The following is a 22,786-nucleotide window of genomic DNA, read 5'->3' as shown; positions in this document are numbered from 1 at the left end:
AAAAGACGGTGCACATTTTGTCTACGAACTGTGATGCTGAAATGTCGGTAGTACAACGCAGAACAAGAGCTGGAATTATTGAAAATGTTTCAAAACCACTTTGCATAATTAATTACAACAAATGTATGGGGGGAGTAGACTTGGGTGACCAGCTCCGCCAATACTATTCTTTTGGCCGTACAAGCCTAAAATGGTGGCGCTATTTGTTTTACTTTTTATTAAATGTTGCATGTGTAAACAGCTTTCTGATTTATAAGCTTCACATGAAAGCACTGGGTAAAACCCCAATGACTCAACTTGAATTTCGTCATTCGCTGGCTAAGTGTTTGATTGGTGGAGCAGTTTCTAAAAGTTACAGACGCACCCCAAAACGTAAATTAGAAAACGTGTTCGATGAAAGCAACATATCTGGTCATTCGCTAGTTCATTTTTCTGGGCGCAAACGTGTGTGTGTTTTGTGCAGTGCCTCAGGAAAACGCGCACCAAGTGGTAGAGGGATCCAATCGTCATTCGGATGCAATATCTGTTCTGTTAATTTGTGTAAAACATGCTTTCCACTGTACCATGCATCTCAGTCAAAATAGACATTTGTAATAACAATGAACTTGGACCAAAGATTTGTTGATATTTTGCTGATTTTAAAATGGACTATGTTCTAGTTTTAATTTTTACTTTTTATTTATTTCAGAGTTATGTTACCCAGTTCACTTTTATGAAGTTTGAGTTCAGAAGTTTGAGTTCAGAAGTTTGAGTTACAATTTAAAAAGTTTTGAGTTCAATTTACAAGTTTGAAAGATATACATGTACATGTATAAAGATGGTTTTATAAACTCTTTGGTGTTTCTCATTTTTTCCCCAGAATGTTTCTGGATATCTTCCTTCAGATACATGTATACAACAGATTTACCTAGTATAAATAACATAAATCCAATCCATTGAGGTCGCCGCCCGAATTTGATGATAGCACCCAGAAACTCAACAAAAAATTGTTTATTTTTGTATATTGAGCTTTTTCAATGGAATACATGTTAACACCATTAAGCCTTAAAAACTACAGCTTTGTACATTAATATTAAGTTAAATAAGTCAAGGTAAGCAAAATATGTCGACAACCTAACGGTTTCCTCCGTCGCAACAATCACAGTACGGTTGACGACTTTGTTACTCTTTTACTAAAATGGTTGCCATTTTTTTATTTACCATCAGATTTTCAAAAATATTGTACCATTGTGAAGGAAATTAAATTCTCCTTAAAATGAAATTAACTTGTCAGATTAATTTTGAACTTTGTAGCATTAAGTTTTTCTCCAAAGGTTATCTTGAAAAAAATTTCAAATTTTTTTTCAGATACATCTTATGATACATAAGTAGTGATGAGAGATGCATATTTCTAGTTGACTCCATTGGAAAGAGAATTCAATTTCCTTTCAGAAAATCATAACTTGTCTTCTTTGAAAGTTGATAGGTTCTGAGCTATAATCACATGAACATTTCGCATATTTTTTCGACGTTTTTTCTGAATATTGTCAGGATTTGGCGTCATACATTATAAAACTCACTAGTAATGAAAGGGTTAAAGGGCGCACCCTTTCAGTTATACCAGATTTGAAACAAGCCAACAGTGAGGCTGATGTCCCCCGCCGAAATAGGAAAATAATTAGAGGACACATATAAAAATCAAATTGCGTATCGCTCTGCTTACCCTGAGCAGAAAATGCTCATTATCAAACTTAGTCAAGGTATTACTGTAATGAAACTATACACCAAGTTTCATCAATCTCACTTAATTAGAACTAAAGTTATCGTGTCCCAAAGCATCAACCAATCAAATTGCTTATCTCTGCTTACCCTAAGCGGAAAATGCTCATCTTCGAACTCCATCAAGGCATTGACCTAATCAACACATACACCAAGTTTGAACATTCTAGCTCAATTAGGAAGAGAGTTATCGTGCCCCAAAGTATCAACCAATCAAATTGCTTATCTCCGCTTACCCTAAGCGGAAAATGCTCATCTTCGAACTCCATCAAGGCATTGACCTAATAAACACATACACCAAGTTTGAACATTCTAGCTCAATTAAAAGTTATCGTGTCCCAAAGCATCAACCAATCAAATTGCTTATCTCTGCTTACCCTAAGCGGAAAATGCTCATCTTCGAACTCCATCAAGGCATTGACCTAATCAACACATACACCAAGTTTGAACATTCTAGCCCAATTAGGAAGAGAGTTATCGTGTCCCAAAGCATCAACCAATCAAATTGCTTATCTCTGCTTACCCTAAGCGGAAAATGCTCATCTTCGAACTCCATCAAGGCATTGACCTAATAAACACATACACCAAGTTTGAACATTCTAGCTCAATTAGGAAGAGAGTTATTGTGTCCCAAAAAGTGTGACGGACAGACAGACGGACAGACAGACGGACGGACAGACGGACAGACAGACGGACAGACAGACGGACAGACAGACGGACAGACAGACGGACGAACCCATTTTAATAGTCCCCTGCTTTCTTCGAAAGGCGGGGGACAAAAAATAATATTGGCTTTCGAAAAGTGGTACCTAACTGTCAAAATTTTAGTTTTTGGCAAAATTACGCCACTTCCGGTGCCGACAGATAACTCTATCGGGAACAAAAAAAATGGGAATTGAGACAACAGGGTATATGAACTTTGTATTATACAAATCGAACAATAAATAATTAATCTAGGACTGAAAAACTGAATTAGCCAATGGCGGCCAAGGAATATTACGGAGACAAAATTTTTTTAGATTTTTGCTCAAGTCAGATGACTCGTTAATTTTGTGTAAAGCACGACTTAAAAATATTCATAAATAAAAAAGTTTTTTGTAAAAATTTTAATTTTCGAAATTTGGCGCCTAATATCTGTGAAGATTTGCCGAAAATCAAAAATCAAAAGTAGCATAGCTATGTGCCCTGTGTCCGGCTATGCCAAAATGTATCGAAAGTTAAAATCCAATGATTATTGTTAAAATTACTGCGATATTTCTAAAAACGATAGCTTCGGTGATTTCGGACATTTCACATTGTCGCAGAACGATCAAAATAGCTTTATCCTGAAAGCCTAATAATAAGAAGAAGAATAATAATCTTAACAAAAACAATAGTGTTTCACACAAGCTACGCAGTGTGAAACCCTAATCAAATCCCACATATCCATACATGTACATGTAGGTACACACACACACGTGGTTAGGTCTTTGACGTACATTGCTCTATATAAATATCGTAATATGAAACCTTTTCATTTCTTCGACATCGGATTGCCTAAGCAAATCTGCTTTGGCTCAGCGACTCGAAGATTCGTCCAATTCTATCATCCGTATCCACGTGAATTCCGCAAAGTATCATGGTACCACACTTCCGTACTAAATCGAATACTTCACAGTTGTAGAATTCAGATTTTAAAATATCACAAATCACACCTGTGATACTGCATGGCACTGTATTAACATGTACCACGTGCAAAGACAGATAACGCCACCTGGAATTCCCTTCTCACATATCCGGGCTATATTTACGCTACAAATTATATTTATATCTGAAATATTTTTCCGACCTGATTTTTTGATTTTGTCAAATTGTCTTATAAATTATTCATAGCCTTTATTTATGGAAATTGTTTAAAACTTTTTAAATGATTAAATACACCAAGCAACGAGCCGTGTGAATTTCCATTCCAACCACTACTATATTTACTGTGGTGTCGTTACGGTAGAATTATTTCAGGTGACTTCGGGGTGCATTTTAATTTATTTAGATATAATACTCCATAATGCTACAAACTAGTCTCAAGCAGATGAAAACAAGCGTAGATGGTGTGAAATTCATTGATATAAAATTGTCTACTTCCAAACTGTGTGAGTAACTGTAGCCTACGACAGAGCGAAATGTAAACACTGCAAATGGCGGCTTTTCGAGGTATTTCCGTGCTTACTTCTTGCATTTAGAAACAAATAATTAAATGTACGTGATGTGGACGTGAGTATTGTGGTCAATTTACTGAACATCAAGTAAAATTTAGTCCACCTGTCGCAAGGGACAGGTAGTTTTATTTGCTACCTGTCAGACGAAAAAATCGCCTGTCGGTGACAAGTAGACAGGCGAACATTTCGAGCCATGCAATAGGATTCTTCGTCTCATGACCTTAAACACTGTGTATCACTTTAGCCTCTAGAGCATCCACAAGATTTTTCAAAGTGATCAAGGGCCATAACTCTGGCAAAAATTATCGGAAATCTCTGAAAATCAATAGGCTTCTTCGTCTCATGACCTTAAACACAGTGTATAAATTTAAAGTCAATCGGATATTAACTTTAGCCTATAGAGCGTCCACAAGCAATTGTGGACACCGGACCGACCGACGGATCGACGGACGGGGGCGACAACAATAGTGACGGCTGGCCGCCTTAGAGGAGTGACCGTTGATTAAAGAGATGAAACAATGGAATTTTTACGGGGGGGGAATTTATCGTGACTGCTTAAAAGATGTCGCTGAGTGGCTGCTCATACAGATTCTACTGTATACAGAAAACATATTTTGTCACTCCCGCATGTTTTCAGATCTCAAGGCATAATGAAATGGGTGGGTCAACCCATCACAAGTTAGAAAGTATTCTCTTACATTCACTTCAGCAGGATCTGAACTGGATGGAGCTGTAATTACATCATCGTATAAATCATCTCCATGTGAAAATTCTGTCTCCTGCTAAAAAGTGGAATAAAAAAATAAAGTTAATAACAATAATAGAAGGAATATGCATTTCAAATATAGTGATTAGCCACTACTTAGAAATCAGGAGGTTAGGGTCTGATCTGCGCAAATATCGAAAGGAACCAAGATCTTTGGATTATAAACATACATTTCAAGTTTCTCAAAATTGGATAAAAATTGTGACTTCTACTTTTAGTGTCCACAATAATGCAGGTTAACTGTTCGCATGTGACTTTCTGTACATACCCTTCGCAAATTGGTTATTAAAATTAACTAAAGCCTACCGATACATGTACATGTATATACTAAAGTATCCTTTATTCCTAATTTTCATCAGTATTTTAGAGTCGTGAATCGTATCAACACAAATACTGTACATGTATTTAGCTATTTTGGGTGTCAAATGTTAATTTCAACGAGGCAATGCAACCATGTTTCATGAATTCTGTCAGCACTATCGGAAAATTTGCGACAGCTTGTCTACAAATATATATACTAGAAAGGACCATCCTTTATGCCTAATGAACATCGGTATTACATTGTTAACAAGCCAACAGTGAGGCTGATGTCCCCCGCCGAAATCCCAAAATAAATAGATGACACATATTAATTAATCGCACATCTATTTTTTTTCAAAAGTATCATGATTTTCTTTAAGTGTAAAGATAGAACGCAAAGTGTGGGATATTTGAGTGGAATATGCAAACATAGTAGCTTTGTCCAAACTGCAGCTTATCTGACTGACAGGAAAACTTGGATGTTGAGCAAATTTGATGAGGATCCTTGAAGAAATCTAATCTCTAAAGGTTCATCCTTTTATAACCACATCACCTTCAACCAATTTTGAAAGATAGGTTGCCAGGCAACGAAACAAACGCCCACAGCAGCAATATCGTCCGGGCAGTCAACAAGAGTTGTCACATATTTTTACTTTTTTCGGTAATGAAACATTTATAATACTTTAAAATCTGATTAAGAGTAACAACTCATTAAGTAATTATCAGAAAACCATTAGAATTTGTTTGGTTTTTATAAAGTTCTGCCCCATGCTAACGTTTAGTATACAAAACTTTTAACATCATGGATTTAGCTGTTCAAGTCATAAAGATTCTTTGAAAATCAATATACTTGTTCGTCTCAAGATCTTAAACACTGTGTATAAATTTAAAGTCAATCAGGGCCCTTATACACAAAAACTTAAACTAAGTTACAACCGAAATTTTAAGAAATACTGCAACTTCATTGGATATATGCAAATTGATTTTACCGGTCAGCCAATTGAATTGCAGTATTTCTTAAAATTTTGATTGTATCTTAGTTTAAGTTTTCGTGAATAAGGGCTCGGATATTAACTTTAGCCTCTAGAGCATCCACAAGATTTTTCAAAGTGATCAAGGGCCATAACTCAGGCAGTAATTATCAGAAATTGCTGAAAATCAATAGGCTTCTTCGTCTCATGACCTTATACACCGTCAATCGGATATTAACTTTGACCTCTAGAGCGTCCACAAGATTTTTTGAAGTGATCAAGGGCCATAACTCTGGCAGTAATTATCGAAAATCGTTGAAAATCAATAGGCTTCTTTGTCTCATGACCTTAAACACTGCATAAATTTAAAGTTAATCGAATATTAACTTTTACCTCTACAGCGTCCACAAGATTTTTTGAAGTGATCAAGGGCCATAACTCTGACAGTAATTATCGAAAATAGCTGAAAATCAATAGGCTTCTTCGTCTTATGACACTAAACACTGTGTATGAATTTAAAGTCAATTGGATATTAACGGACGGACGGGGGCGACAACAATATTCGACCACATTTCAATATGGGTGTATAAAAAAAGATTTGCTAAAACCTATAGCGTTCACAAGAAACTGCTGATATCAATAAGGTTCATCCTGAACCAGCGGTTGCCAAGCAAGATACGCCCACATTTTGCAAGAGATGGATAGGGACAAGCTAAAAAAAACAAGCCAACAGTCAAACTTAAGCCCCATGTCGAAATCCCAAAATAAATAGATGATACATATTAATCAATAGCATCTTTATTTTTTCAAAAGTATCAAGCAATCAAAATAATTATCAACTATACACTAAGTTTCATCACTTTCTATCAGATAGAATCAAAGTTATCTTCTGCCAGAGCATCGAGCAATGAAATTGCTTAGCTCTGCTTAGCTTTAGCTTGAAATGTTAATCATTAAACTCAGTCAAGACATTCACCTAATGAACATCTACATCACGTTTAAACATTCTACCTCAATTAAAAGCAGAGTTGTTATATTCCAAAGTCTTGACCAATCAAAATGCTTATTGCTCCTTAGCCTAAGCAGAAAATTCTCATCATCAAACTTAGTCATGGTATTGATGTAATGAAATTACAAGCCAAGTTTCATCACTCTCACTTAATTAGAACTAAAGTTATCGTGTTCCAAAGCATCAACCAATCAAATTGCTTATCTCTGCTTACCCTAAGCAGAAAAATATGCTCATCTTCGCACTCCATCAAGGTATTGACCTCATAAACACCTACACCAAGTTTGAACATTCTAGCTCAATTAGAAAAAGAGTTATTGTATTCCAAAATCTTGGCCAATCAAATTGCTTATCACTCTGCTTGTGCTTACCCTGAGCAGAAAATGCTCATTATCGAACTTAGTCAAGGTATCGATGTAATGAAACTATATACCAAGTTTCATCACTCTCACTTAATTAGAACTAAAGTTATCGTGTCCCAAAGCATTAACCAATCAAATTGCTTATCTCCGCTTACCCTAAGCGGAAAATGCTCATCTTCGAACTCCATCAAGGTATTGACCTAATAAACACCTACGGCTACACCAAGTTTGAACATTCTAACTCAATTAGAAAGAGTTATTGTGTCCCAAAAAGTGTGACGGACAGACAGACGGCAGACGGACGGACGGAGGCAGAAAATTCTCATCATCGAACTTAGTCATGGTAATGATATAATGAATCTATACTTCACTTAATTATAACTAAAGTTATCGCGTACCAAAGAATCAACCAATCAGATTGCTTATCTCTGCTTACCGTGAACACCATCAAGGCATTGACCTAATAAACACCTACACCAAGTTTGAACAATTTCTACCTCAATTCAAAGGAGCGTTATTGTGTTCCAAAGTCTTGGCCAATCGAATTGCTTATCGCTCTGCTTACCCTGAGCAGAAAATGCTCATCTAGGTTTAATATAGGCTATGCCTGTTCCCCAATCCCTATTCAGATACAAATCTGAATAAAAATATTGCTTTAAAAAAAAAAAAAGAACTCCACCAAGGCAATGACCTACATGTAATAAACACCTACACCCAAGTTTGAACGTTCTAGCTCAATTAGAAGGAGAGTTATTGTGTCCCAAATAGAGTGACAGACAGATGGATGAACCAATTTTAATAGTAGACTGCTTTTATACGAAAGGCGGGCGGACAATAATATCACAAAGCACATACATGTATGTATACATGTAACTATTGTGGATGTCAACGCTTAATCCCACAATGAAACCATGTTTCGTGAATTCTGATTTATGAAAAAGTATTCAGGAAGTAGCAATCCGCAACCCCAGCTTTAAGTATGGAGAGCTTAAAAGTTTTTTGGTGAAAGTACATGCAGCATAAATATATAACATTGGACTTTTATCAGACAAAGAGGGCGATTTTGAACTGACACTTGCCCCTGTTTTCTACGAAGAGTAGCTGTGGTCCGATGGTAGTCCGAAAACCGTGCATCCCTTGGATTCCCATCCAATGCTGAGAACACTCGCTTTTCCCTTGCACAAGTGTAGGAGTCGGGGGGGGGGGGGGCTACATCACTCCCCCTTCCCCGATTCGGTGAACAGTCCATTTATTGGACAATATATTTCCATTTTTCAGGCACAAACATCAGAGAATGGGACCATATCATAGAAATATAATTCTAAAATGAAATCGCTCACGGTTTACGTTTTTGACTACTCCTTAAAAAAATGGTCATACTAAGCCAGTGATTCTCCACCTTTGGCACACCTTGGAACACATGAAAAAATAGCGGCACACCTGGCTAAATATATAAGCTTATTATATACATGAAAAATATTTGAATTTTACAAAATAAAAACATGGCAAGTCAAACGGAATACAACCGTAGACAGAGACTAGTCAAAGGCACATAGAATGACCCAAACTCATTAAAGAAAAACACAGCTATGAACTTAGACACCAGTGAATACTCAATAGGAATCACGTGGTTATCTGCTTTCACCTCGAACATTAACCTCGATAATACAGCAAGACGTAAGGCCATGACATCCACATAAACGCAAAGGCCCCCCCCCCCCCCCCGAGCTCGATAGGAAATTTGAAGTCAAAGTCAAGGTGATATTCACACGTAAAGGCCAATCCAACTGGTCAACGCTAAATAGTCGTTTATAGAAATTGGTGGCTTAGCACAAAAGTTAAATACGAAAATTATTGTTATTATCATGAACTGCAGCTTCAGACAGCAAGCGCGTGTGTCGAACCCATCTTAGTTACTCCAGAGTGTCTTGAGGTTTCGTTCACGTGTAACCTCAAGATTCTTCACGCTGTATTTAGTTGGAGCGGACTAAGACTGAATTGTTGGCGCATCAAATAGCCACAAGCTGAAAGTCGATAAATTCTAAATGCATGTCCTACTTTATTCTGTGATCCATCCCTGAACAACAGTAACACTTACTGACAAAAGTTGTTCAGTGAAACAGGTTTATCCAATATCACATTCACCAACAGTTCTTTCAGTCGCCAAGTTAGGATAGTTTGACCTCCGTTTGACATCATATCCTCCGCATTAAGATTTGAGGACCCCTGTTTTACACGAAACGAAGTGCATTTTTGTACAATATTTCTATGGACTGTTTTTGTAGAGATTATATATTGGGATAGAAGACGATGCTTATTGAAGGAATAATTAGGTCGCTCTTCACACGTAGTTGAAAATACACAACATCCATTGAGATATTAATAATTATTTGCTGCATGATTAATTAGTACGCCTAAATCATTTCCAGTGCTTGAAATTAGGTGACAAGGCACCACTGCCTTTCTTCCAGGGGCGTTAAAAAAATTTTGAATCCACTAGCTCAGGGCTAGTTGTCTACTGTCAGGCACTAGCCCGGCATTAATATCCACTAGTCCATAGTTTGATAAGGTACAAGATTTAATCTTCAATATTTGGGAATATGTTTTGTTGCCTGTCTACTTATCTTTTTTAATAAAGATCGTGGACTTGATTGCCTAATAATTAAGGATGTATACATCTACTCTGTTAACCGGTTAGGTTGCACTGGTGAAACAGTTAAAAAGATAGGTTGCCAGGCAACGAAACATACACCCACAGCAGCTAAATTGTCCGGGCAGTCAACAAGAGTTGTTGCATATTTTTTACCTTTTTCGGTAATGAAACATTTATAATACATTAAAATCTGATTAAGAGTTACAACTCATTAAGTAATTATCAGAAAATCATTAGAATTTGTTTGGTTTTTATAAAGTTCTGCCCCATGTTAGCGTTTAAAGATGGGTTCCCAGAAAAGTATTTATCGGGTGGTTATTTCCAATAAAAGTATGGCAATTTTGGTATATATGGAAAGTAGAGATATCTAATCTTACTAGAAAAATACTGGATTCCCCGAATAACACTCATGGAGCGTATACATGACAAAAATGTAAGGGTTCCCCCAATCGACAGCCCGACGATTAGGAATTTATGCACGCCTGATGCCAAAGGTCACAAGCGAACATTGAGCACTTGATGTACAAGTTGATAAAGTTTATGAAGAGTTAGACGTAAAACACTTTCTGAGATGTAAATGACGGAAAAAGATGCGGGTAGTCAATAATCTGAGAATTTAATTAGGATTCGAAAATTGTAATAAATAGTAAGCGATTACAGACAACATCGTTTTATGTATGCAATGAATTCTCCTCTGACTTCCAAGAGAGTAAGTCACGTGACGTAAACATGACCTGGTTTGATCAAATTTTTATGGCAGGGCATTCCTTCGCAATTACAATGTTTGAGAAGGATTTGAAGCAAAATTATGACAAATTAATTAGTTTGAATATGTTTTTAGTCCATATATACCATTAAATCATCCAGTTTGTATGCGGGAATGTATCTTTAATATACAAAACATTTAATATCATGGATTTAGCTGTTCAAGTTATCAAAATTCAATGAAAATCAATAAGCTTATACCTGTTCGTCTCAAGACCTTAAACTCTGTGTATCAATCTGAAGTCAATCGGATGATAACTTTAGCCTGATTAAAACACAGATCCTATTTCGTTTCGTTTTTATAGTTCAAAATTTCGTTTTACTTGTACTACACTAGGATCTGGAAGAGTTGTTATCATTGACGTGTTCTGAATAGTGTTAGGGTATTAGCTAATGAAGCGGTCTGTTACGTCGAGCTTTAGGCTTGTTTTCCACGGAACTGTGGCCGTGGGTAATCCACTAGACTAGTAACACTAATGCTGACTGGTAATCAAATATCTTGCGTCATAGGCTCACTTGCCGCTCGTATGACCTCTGACGTGACCTATCGCAACAATCGGTCAGATCTTCATGTCTTGTTATTCGAGTCAACAAACAAAATAGCGTCAAAATTGGATAAACTGTTCTCTCGACAGAAGCTTAAAGTAGCTAAGTCTCTAACTCAATATCATCCAAAGTCTTACACGTTGAAAACACGAACTATTTGTCAATTCAAATAAACACTACCGGGAAAAGGTAGGCTTCTGATATCCAATTTTTAAGACAAAATAAACATGTTACCATTGGTACCCTACAGTGCTGGAGTTTGGGACTATAATCGCCGAACACCGCGGAAAAACACTGTATTTCACAGTGGAATCTTGGAGAATCGCTAGCGAAACGGCAGCTAGCCAAATCACCGCGAAAAATGTAATTTATTTAAGTTGAATACATGATATGTTAACCGTTGGCGAGGCAGCTACGGTCGTATTTCTAACACACTGTACATGTATAACGTGGTGCCACAATGTACATGTATGCAAACAATGAATAACTTACAATTTTTTAAACGTATCATTTCATCTTATTGGCTGCTATCAAATCCAAACTTTAAATTATATTCGATGAGATTTTACACATAACTTCATTACTCGCAGCTTAAGTTAATCTAAATCAACCATTCATAAATCACAGTGCCATACATGTAAATCACTCCGCAATGCAGTTAACCGTACGTCACGTGGTCAGAAACGCGCGAAAACATGAGATGTTGGGTTCGACACGGGGACTATATATTCTTACGCTGTGTTACTTGGCAAAAAGTATTTAGCAAATCTTGACTGTCACCTGTATATGATAATAATGTATTATGACGTATTAAAATAATATGGGTGGGAGGGGGTACACTGCGAAAGTCACAAAAGTGACAAATAGAACTTGCAACCGGAGTCGAAAGCACTTTCAAATCAGACATAAGAAGCTCGTACTTACCGCAAAAATGAAATGAACGCGACACAAGTCTCCGATGTCAGAGAATATTAGTAAAGTATAACCGCTATCAAATCCACACAAAAATCCAAGGCACTCATTTTATTTTAGAAAAGAATAACTGTAGGCTCGATAGAAGAGCCTATTCTTCATGAACCCCAAACCAATGGTAACTGTCAACTTGTATGTTGTCATTCTCGTGCAGATTTGTTTGAATAACAGAAATGTCCCGTGAATCAAGATCAAAGAATAAAATCGCACATAGCCACTCTTTGTTGTTTTTATGCAAATTCAATTAATCTAAAAGGGGCTCCGGCACAATTTAAGGCTCAAAATACAGTTTTTGCCAAAATGACATTACTTCCAGTGATACTAAAAATGTTAAATTAGTTTTATAACATCGTCTATGACATTGGGCATCACACAGTGAAAATTTTATGAAAATCGAATAATAATTGACACTTTTATGGACCAAAAACCTTCAAAAGTTAGAAACAATTTTATATCTATGTGACCGAATGAATTGTATGTTAAGTTAAACTAAAAGTTAAAAATATTAACACATATTAAATAATTCTTGGTTGAAAAAAATATTGATTTTAAAAGTAAAAAATGCAGTTTTTGACAAAATGGCGTCACTTCCAGTGTCAATTTTAAATTGTAATCAGTTTGATATGACGCATACTTGCTTTTTGATTCAAATGGTGTCACTTTTATGAAAATCCAATAATTATTGACTATTTTAAAGGCAAAATAACGAAAACAGTGACTTATGCAAAATTGCTCATATCTAGGCAACTGCTTATACATGTATTACAAACTAATTTTAACATACATTTTCTTCGTATGAATTATTGCTATAAGTTTATAAAAGTTACGTAGAAATATTTTAAAATCTGAAAAGCCTGAATGGGTTGTAAATAGGTCAATTTTACACCTTTTTTCACCTCTTAATTGAATTTGCTCAAAAATGAAATCGAAATTTAAAAAACTGAGCTCACACTTTTTTGCACACTCTTTTGGTTATATCAGTTTTAAAAAAAATAATATTTGCTTTCGAAAAATGGTACCTAACTGTCAAAATTGTAGTTTTTGGTAAAATTACGCCACTTCCAGTGCCGACAGATAACTCTATCAGTAACAAAAAAATTGACAATTGAGACAACGGAGCATATGAACTTTGTTTTATACAAATCGAACTATAAATAATTAATCTAGGACTGAAAAACTGAATTAGCCAATGGTGGCCAAGGAAAATTACGGAGATAAAAAAAAAATCACATTTTTGCTCAAGTCAGATGACTCTTTAATTCTGTGTAAAACATGACTAAAAAATATTCATAAATAAAAAAGTTTTTTAATAACCAATTTGGGCAATTAGATAGCCACAGGGCTCTGTAATGATATATTACATTATCTGATCAGATAAAATGGCCCTGAGAAATCCTACATGTACATTGTATGTTCAAAAGTGCAAAAAATTCAGAAATGTCAAAAAATGAAAATTAAATTTCAATAACTCAATACATATTATACATCGTTAGAATCGTTATTAGGTCAGCTATCTGAATGTGTAACCTTTTCGTAAAAATCTGATTAAATAATAAAATGATATAGCATTTTCCAAAACTTAACGATTTTTCGACTTTTTTCGATTTTCAGTCCCTTTTTTATCCTATTCCAGACATTTCAAAGACTTATTGGATTTTTTCATGCACAAGACTACCGAAAGGACTCTCGATAGAGAAAGTTAAAAAAAAATTGTAGGTTAAGTTTTTGTGATAAAGGCGTCCAAAAACGCTCCAAATCAGAAAATACTTGATTTTCAGCTTGTCATATTTTGCTGCTTGGTCATAGTATCCGTATAAATTGGGCATCATTCGACAGTCCATTCCTCGGACGGAGAAATCAAGTTTTTCCCCAAAACACCCATTTTTTTGCTTTTTTTTCGAAATATCTATCATTATTTCGACTACTTCCGGTTTCCGGATCGTTTTTGAAATTGATTAATCCAGCGGTCTGACTATATAGCTTTTATGTTCCAGGACTTTCAGAACTATCGATTTATCCTTTCCCAAAAATATAAGGGTTGGGAATTGGGCAGAAAATTCGAAAAAAAATCGAAAAATAAAGGGCGATAACTCGGAATGAAAATTATATTTCTGGAATCGGATGGTCTTCAGGTATCCAAAAATGTAGGTCAAATTTGAAAAATAACAAAAATTGTCTCTTAAACAAAATTTTTCATTTTTCGAACGCTAGAAGTCAGCGACGAAGTTTCGAAATTTCGTAATTTTCAACTGCTATTGTCTGAGAAAAGACTCGGGGTTTCTGAAAATGTCATTTGTATGAAAATAGGTACAGAATTGACGAAGCTACTGCCGTTTTTTAATTTTTATGCACCTCACGAAATTCGGCCACTTCCGGTCGGTGCAGAAGTTTCAAAAATAGTTTATCAAGTAGCCACCACATGGTTTCCGATAGGAAATTAGGTCCCATATCGGTATCTGTTACAGGCACTCAGAAATAGGCTATGGCGAAAAAAAAAAATAATAAATAATAATAATTTTAGTAATCACAATAGGCTTTCAGACAAAAGTCTGAAAGCCTAATAATTTTAACAAAAACAATAGTGTTTCACACAAGCTACGCAGTGTGAAACCCTAATAATTTTAACAAAAACAATAGTGTTTCACACAAGCTATGCACGTGCAGGCTAGCACGTGGGGGCATTACATCTCCATACATCACTGATGTCTAATTGATATTGTTTATACAATTATAAAGCATATTTAAAGGGGTTTAGATACTTCGATATTTGTAAAATATAAAATATGTCAATAAATGTTAATACCGCTTCATTGTCAGACTTACTGGACATGGGCGTGAGTCCAATAGCGGCAGAGAGAATTTTGAGTCTTCGTCTCGCAGGTGGACAAGTAACCCAAAATGAACTTGTGGAGATTCCGGAGGTCATGGATTTGTCGGCTAGTGTGTTTGTTAAATTATCATGCGAAGAGCAGGTGGTTAGTCCGTCAACTTCAACCCGGCCGAATGCGGGTAGGCCTGCAAGAACCGATAGTCATATACGGAGGAGTACGGCAGTTATTCCCAAATATTTGAGCTATGATGGTCAATCTAACTGGCATGCATTTGCGAATAAATTCATGCGATACGTTACTATGAATTCCCTTTCTGATCAAGAAAGTTGTGATAGTTTGTGCTTTTGTTTAGAAGGCAAGGCAAGTGAGTATTATTGCTTGATATCTGATAGATATGCCCATCTGACATTATTCGAGTTATTGGGAACACTGGAAAAACATTTCGGAAATCAGGACTAGCCTGAAACTTCAATGCTTTTGTTTGCAAACCTGAGACAGCATCGTGACGAATCTTTGAATGATTGGTCCGACCGCGTCTTGACGGTAGCAAATAAAGGGTTTTCCGATTGTACAGAAGCCCACACAAGTAGACAGGTTGTCTAGATAAGGAAGCGGGACAGTATGCTTGCAATATGCATCCTCCGAATATAGAATCGGCTATTCAGTCAATTAAATGGTTTAGGCATTTTGGGGTTTTTTATAAACGCGGGGCATCAGCCATTATGGGTCTACAAATAATGTTAAAATAGACACAAAAATTATTTTTGAATTGAAATATATCCAAAAGCCTTTACTGTCCCATGAATGTTTTTGTATTTTAGAGACATTATGTAAGTAGTCTTGCAATATCACAAAAGAAAATTATGGGATACCCAAGGCTTTTGGAGAAAATGACCATTGAAAAAAGCTCGAAAATTCATTTTCGCGCACTTTTGAGCCATAACACTTTGGTTAGCCAAAGGTACATGTATCCCACAGGTTTTTCACTATTTTTCATCTCTACTCATAGCAGCTAACAAGAACCACCCAAAAAACCTATGGGTAACCATGTACTTTGTTGTAATTTTTCAGTTAAAGTTCTCCAAAAGCTGTTTTTGAAAATTTGGGTCAATTTTCAAGCTCCCATATCTCGACAACCGACAAAAATTAATGATTTTTTTTTTTGAAATGGGATTGTACAATTTAGTACTAAATGGTACATTATGTTGAAAAATTAGAGAATTTTGGCCTTTAGAGCATCCACAAGATTTTTTGAAGCGATCAAGGGCCATAACTCTGGCAGTAATTATCGGATATCGCTGAAAATCAATAGGCTTCTTCGTCTCATGACCTTAAACACTGTGTATAAATTTAAAGTCAATCGGATATTAACTTTGGCCTTTAGAGCATCCACAAGATTTTTTGAAGCGATCAAGGGCCATAACTCTGGCAGTAATTATCGGATATCGCTGAAAATCAATAGGCTTCTTCGTCTCATGACCTTAAACACTGTGTATAAATTTAAAGTCAATCGGATATTAACTTTGGCCTTTAGAGCATCCACAAGATTTTTTGAAGTGATCAAGGGCCATAACTCTGGCAGTTATTATTGGAAATCGTTGAAAATCAATAGGCTTCTTCGTCTCATGACCTCAAACACTATGTATAAATTTAAGGTCAATTGGATATTAACTTTGGCCTCTAGAGCGTCTACAAGATTTTTCAAAGTGATGTAGGGCCATAACTCTGGCAGTAATTATCGGAAATCGCTGAAAATCAATAGGCTTCTTCGTCTCAAGACCTTTAACACTGTGTATAAATTTAAAGTCAATCAGATATTAACTTTAGCCTCTAAAGCGTCCACAAGCAATTGTGGATGCCGGACCGATGGACGGGGGGCGACGACAATATACGACCACATTTCAATGTGAGCGTATAAAAATGATGATAAGAGTGGAAACATCTTGATGAATTGTCTTTGACTGTGAAAAAGATATTAGAATCTATTGATCGTTTGAAATCTCGTTCAAGATCTCCTTCCAGATCTCGCTCTCCTTCCAAGGAACAAGTTTCATGCTTTCATTGTGGAAAACAAGGTCATTATAAGCGGGAGTGTCCGAATTTATTTTCTCCTGGGCATAGTACACCTTTGTCCGGTAAAACGGATGTCGACAAACACGTAGCTTTCGTTGCGGATTTAAACTAGAAGGATCGAACGAACGGGCGAGCGTCTGATCCCACCTAATTATGATTCGCCTTTATTACTTTTTGACAAGACGTTAAGCGACGCCGGTCTAAGCGGTACACATAAATGCAGGAGTGAGCTTCTTGTTCCGGTTTGTGATACCACCGTAGCAGTTGGTGAATCAAGTGAAAACACTGTTGCCCCGGAGGTCGGTGTCAATACTGATCCAGTTGATACCGTTGATAATGGTGTCATAGGTATAACTTATATTAGGCGCGAAATTTTGAAAATTTAAATTTTAACAAAAAACTTTTTTTATTAATGAAGATTTTTTGATGGTATTTTACACAGGATTAAATGGTCATCTGACTTGAGCAAAAATGTGAACAATTCTTGTCTCAGTAATTCGGGTTAGTCGCCATTGACTAATTCAGTTCTTCGATCCTAGATTAATTATTTATTGTTCGATATGTATAATAGAAACTTCATAAGGTCCGTTTTCCGAAATTTCATTTTTTTTGTTACCGGTAAAGTTTCCTGTCGGCAACGGGAGTGACATAATTTTACCATAAACTACAATTTTGACAGTTCGGTACCACTTTTTCAAAGCAAATATTGTTTTTTCAAAATTTGATATTACCAAAAGTATACGCCATGCAAAGGCGCACAAATCATCAGACTCAGTTTTTTTAATTTCGCTTTCGTTTTCGGGCTATTTCGATTAAAAGTCACATTATTTTGCCTGTAAAAGAGTCATTATTATTTGATTTTCAATTTGGTTTTACCATTTGATACCTAATGCCAATTTGGACTAGGACAAGCCAAATTAACATTTATACTATCACCGGAAATGACGTCATTTGGTCAAAAACTGTATTTTTAGCCTTCAAAACAGATATTTTATTCAAATGAGTCTGATGTGTAATGTTTTTAACATTATGATATTTGATTCCAATCAACAAATAGAATTAACCCATACGATCATACAGATACCACAAAAACGTTTTTAACTTGTACGGTTGCAGAGAAATAGACGATTTTCTTCAAGTCACTTTTCAAGGTTTTGGGTCTATAAAAGAGCAAATTAATATTTGATTTTTTATAAAATTGTCACCGTGGGATGCCTTATGCCATTTATGATTTCATTGAACTAATTTAACAATTTCATTATCACCGGAAGTAATGTCATTTGGGCAAAAACTGTATTTTTAGCTTTCAAAACAAATATTTTTTTGAAGTGAGTTATATTTATTATTTGTTTAACAATTTTGATATTTGATTCCAATGGACATATCGATTGGATCAATACGATCATATAGATGTCCAAAAATGGCTCTTAGTATCTTCCCTTGTCGAGAAATAACCAATTTTGTCTGGATGACTTTTATAGATTTTTTTCCCATTTTAATTTGCCATTAGAAAGTTAGCTAACTCATCGGTAAGTTAGTAATAAATTTTGTCAGGATCACTTTTTTGACATACATGTATGTAACACATGGTAACAAATGTATAGATGCAATTGATATTGCTAGATTTGGTTGATTCTGCGTCTATTTGTGCAATGCTTATGTGGAAATCTGTTTAACGGTTTCATTGATACCAGAAGTGACATAAGTTCACTGAAAACGTGGCACCAGAAGTGACATAAGTTCAAGGGTAACATGGCACCAGTGAAACCCGTCATAACTGCTTCGCAGTTCTAGTTTCAAATTGGTTTTTTTGTAGCCCGGGAGAGGCTAACCTGAAAGAGAACGGGGAGGAATGTAGTAGAAATTCAATTAGTGGTCTGAACCCGAAGCTGAGATAGGAACTATTTCTTAGTAGATTCCTACTCCAGAGAGCAGGACATATATATAGCCGGAGATGCACATGAAAAGGCACGAGATGTTGTAGGAAGCTACAGATATAATTACAAGGTATTGTTATTTATGTTCAAGCGGACATTCCGAAGTGGGACTTCGGTGATAAACACTTTATCACATCCAACACAAATTTATAAAAATCCAACACTATTTTTATGTAGAATTATGCGATACTAAAACATAAACAATTTTCATTTGAATTGGGCCGCCATGTTCAAACTAACGCTCAGCCAATATTCCAAATTTAGGAATGGAACTTTACCTTAAACGAAAATCCTTGCTGTAGGCTACATGAGAATAACACATAGAATATTTAAAATATTTTATAAAGGTCAATATAATGTGTTGTTCTATTTTATAGATTTTATGTTATAATTATTCATGTATGTTGAATAAAAAAAACTATAGTAGGGGTGATGATTTTCCGTGATCGCGGAAAAAACGCGGAAATCGCAGAATTGTCCACTCAAAACGGAATTTGAAATCTCACACGGAAAAAGACGGAAAAGCCGATATTTGCTGATACTAAACACAAACTCAAAATAATTTTGCAGTTATCCAAGTATTTCATCTTTTTATTCATAAAAATCGGAAATATTGAATGATATCGCGTGGTTTTGTTACTGTCTATTTTAGTATTTCACTACTTTCATTTCATCATTTAGGAATCATAATTTTAATCGAAACGAAAACCCGTCTTTCATGTATCCCATTATAAAATTACTCTGTAGTTTAACTTGAATTAAACATTGTAATGTATATACATGTCTTAAAAAAAACTTCTGTCACTTCATAAAAGTAAAAATCGTTTCATTTACTTCTTATTTTACTGCCGGGCTCGTGACTCGTGTTTATCCGCATTAACCACGTGACATCAGAAATATACCGTAGCCTTGTGAATCCAGCCCTTATTCTCGAAGAAACGGTAGTAACTACGAAGATGTCTGGATAAATCGCGACTACACCTAGCAGCTGAGAAAAATGGCTTCGTCTGCTAAAAAGATGAAACGAGCTCACAAGATGTAATTTTCTGTTATTTAATTCGGGAAACAGGTTTAAAGAATAACAAGTCATTGAACATTACAAGTCATTCACAATTCAACATTTGTTGTCATTGGTTTAAAATGATCCGTTTTGTAATAAAAGGCATTTTAAGATGTTTTATTCATTTATTCATAAAATAACATTTTATCTCGAAAAAACGGAATATGGTCAGCTCTGAAACGGAAAATAACGGAATTAAAAATAGGGCCTACTTAAAACGGAATTTGCTATTTTCTGAAACGGAAAATCATCACCCCTACTATAGTGACCATGTACAGCACGAATTTTCATTTACAGTAAAATTCCATGTCTAAGTTTGGATTATTGGCTGAGCGTTAGTTTGAAAATGGCGGCCCAATTCAAATGAAAGTTGTTTATGTTTTTGTATCGTACAATTCTAGTAATTCTACATGTAAATTGAGTTGGATTTTCATAAATTTGTGTCGGATGTGGCAAGAAATGGTTCCTTTTAGCGACCAAAGGAGAATCACAGTGAAAAATAGACGGTAAGGATTCCAAAATTGCCTTAGAACCGAGATAGGGGAAAAGCCTTATTTTCATACTAGCCTAGTTGTCATTAGGAGCTGACAGTAACGTAGTGGAGAGCAGAGCCGATACAATATACGTTACTAAAGTAACTAGGTCATGACTAGTCCACCTGAACATCTGCTGAAAATTTCAAGTCTCTACGATCACGGGAACTGGTAGAGGTACGTTACTGAAATAGTACCGAGCAGATTTTGCTTGCTTTAGGACCCCTACAAAAGCAAACAGCACTCCATCAGAAATATTCAAATAAACACCAAAAATGGCGGTTTGAATTCGGAAATAATTTTTCACTTGCCCGTCTATAATTAGGAATGGTAGTGTAAATACTCTCTTTATCTTGATTCTAAACGTATTGGTGAAAACGGCGTAAGTTAAAAAAAAAAATACTAATACCTGTATGAATTCTTCGTCTAAATTATCATATAAATCTATGTCCACGCCGTCTCCCATTTTATTTCATTTGAAAGCGCGTCCTCTGGCGAGTAAGGGGACATAACGTTTTAAAGAATACCTGACAACTCATCCCAAAGACAACTCATCCCAAAGACAACTCATCCCAGACAACTCATCCCAATAAAAGACAACTCATCCCAAGTTAGAAGACAGCTCATCCCAAGTCAAAAGACAACTCATCCCATGTTAGAAGACAATAAAATAAAACCAAGTACGAACAATCCAAACCATTAGACAAAATTCAAAGTCCTAAAAAAACGGTATAAGCAAAATAACTCATCCCAACTTTAAAAAACCCAATCATTCCAAGTTATAAATACCACAACAAATATTGATTTCTTTTTATTTATGAAAATTAATCAGTAATATAAAAATATATTAGATCAACAATTTATATAAGAATCTATTACATCAACAATTTATATAAGAATCTATTACATCAACAATTTATAAAAATAATAATGTTAAATTATGTATTACATCAACAATTTATTAAATAATACATTTTATTATTTATTACATCAACAATTTATTAAATAATACATTTTATTATATCATGATCAACTAATACATTTTTATAAATATGTTTTTTCTTCTGTCGGTATGTCGTTCAGTAGGTTAGCCATTTAGTAAATTTGTGCTTCAGTTAGGTCCATAAATTCCCCCACATCTCTTTAGTAACTGGTTGGTACTAATAGTCTGGCCTGTGTATGAATTCCACAGTTGAAATAATTTGAATTGCGTAGTTCTTGTCTGTTTTTGCTGGTGCCTTCGCAATTTCCCTTCCGATACCATCTTAATTTGGGTTGGTAGCTGCTTCCTTGTACAATAGGGTCAATAGCAGATAGAATTGTTGAATTTAATACAATATTGTTGAATTTAATACAATATTGTTGAATTTAAAAAAATAACATGAAAGTCTTACCGGCCAGTATTACAAGTTCTGTGCTGCCATCGTTCATATCCGTCGCACTGAACAGCCTCTTGTCTTGGGCGAACAACTGACTCACAAACTATACAGCTATAAGACATTTTGAAAATTGATACTGAAACACTACTACTCAGTTTAGTTAATCAGTGTTTTGTTAATTAATTTTCTAAACAAATTACTAAAACAGTAATACAAACAGTAATCATCAGTTTATTACAACAACAATATCAATTTGATTAAAACAACAATATCAATTTTATTAAAGACAAGGTTTACATCAATCATCCATCAATCAAAATATGCAAACTCATCACGAGACTTAAAACGATAAACGTAATAAAAGACTTCACCTATACACCAATTTATTTGTCGTTTTAAATCAACATTGATGTTGTGATCTTACCGGGAAAAGATGGCCTTCTGATATCCAATATTTAAGACAAAATAAACATTTTGCAATTGCTACACGAATCGTGTACCATAATGCGTTTTAGCGTTATTTGTAATAAGGAACTCGAAAAACGAGGCTAGGCATATTCCACAAGTCATGTCAAACGGTGATGCTATTTTCTTATCTGGAGAGCATGCCCAATAGATACTATCGGCGTAGACTGGAATAACCAGACGCTAGAGACTGAAATTCGATTGAGAATAC

The 22,786-nt window shown here is 35.3% G+C and overlaps 1 protein-coding gene across 10 annotated transcripts in view; it reads right to left on the bottom strand.

The window, feature by feature from the left end:
- The window catches only part of LOC126825396 (cleavage and polyadenylation specificity factor subunit 6), a 221,688-nt gene extending 200,452 nt beyond the window's left edge, over nucleotides 1-21,236 (bottom strand). For 9 of the 10 annotated variants that reach the window (XM_056101834.1, XM_050555047.2, XM_050555045.2 and 6 more), the window contains exons 1-2: nucleotides 21,141-21,236; nucleotides 4,652-4,735 (exon numbers count right to left, since the gene is read on the bottom strand). In XM_056101834.1, coding sequence (XP_055957809.1) covers nucleotides 4,652-4,735; nucleotides 21,141-21,197 — 141 coding nt within the window. In that variant the 5' untranslated portion in view covers nucleotides 21,198-21,236. The remainder of the gene's footprint in view (nucleotides 1-4,651; nucleotides 4,736-21,140) is intronic. The other variant, XM_050555037.2, reaches the window with a different exon arrangement.
- Nucleotides 21,237-22,786: the final 1,550 nt, after the last annotated feature.

The sequence above is a fragment of the Patella vulgata genome, chromosome 6 (genome assembly GCF_932274485.2).
Source record: "Patella vulgata chromosome 6, xgPatVulg1.2, whole genome shotgun sequence".
Classification (NCBI taxonomy): Eukaryota; Metazoa; Mollusca; class Gastropoda; family Patellidae; genus Patella; species Patella vulgata.
This window is presented reverse-complemented; position numbering and strand designations above follow the sequence as displayed.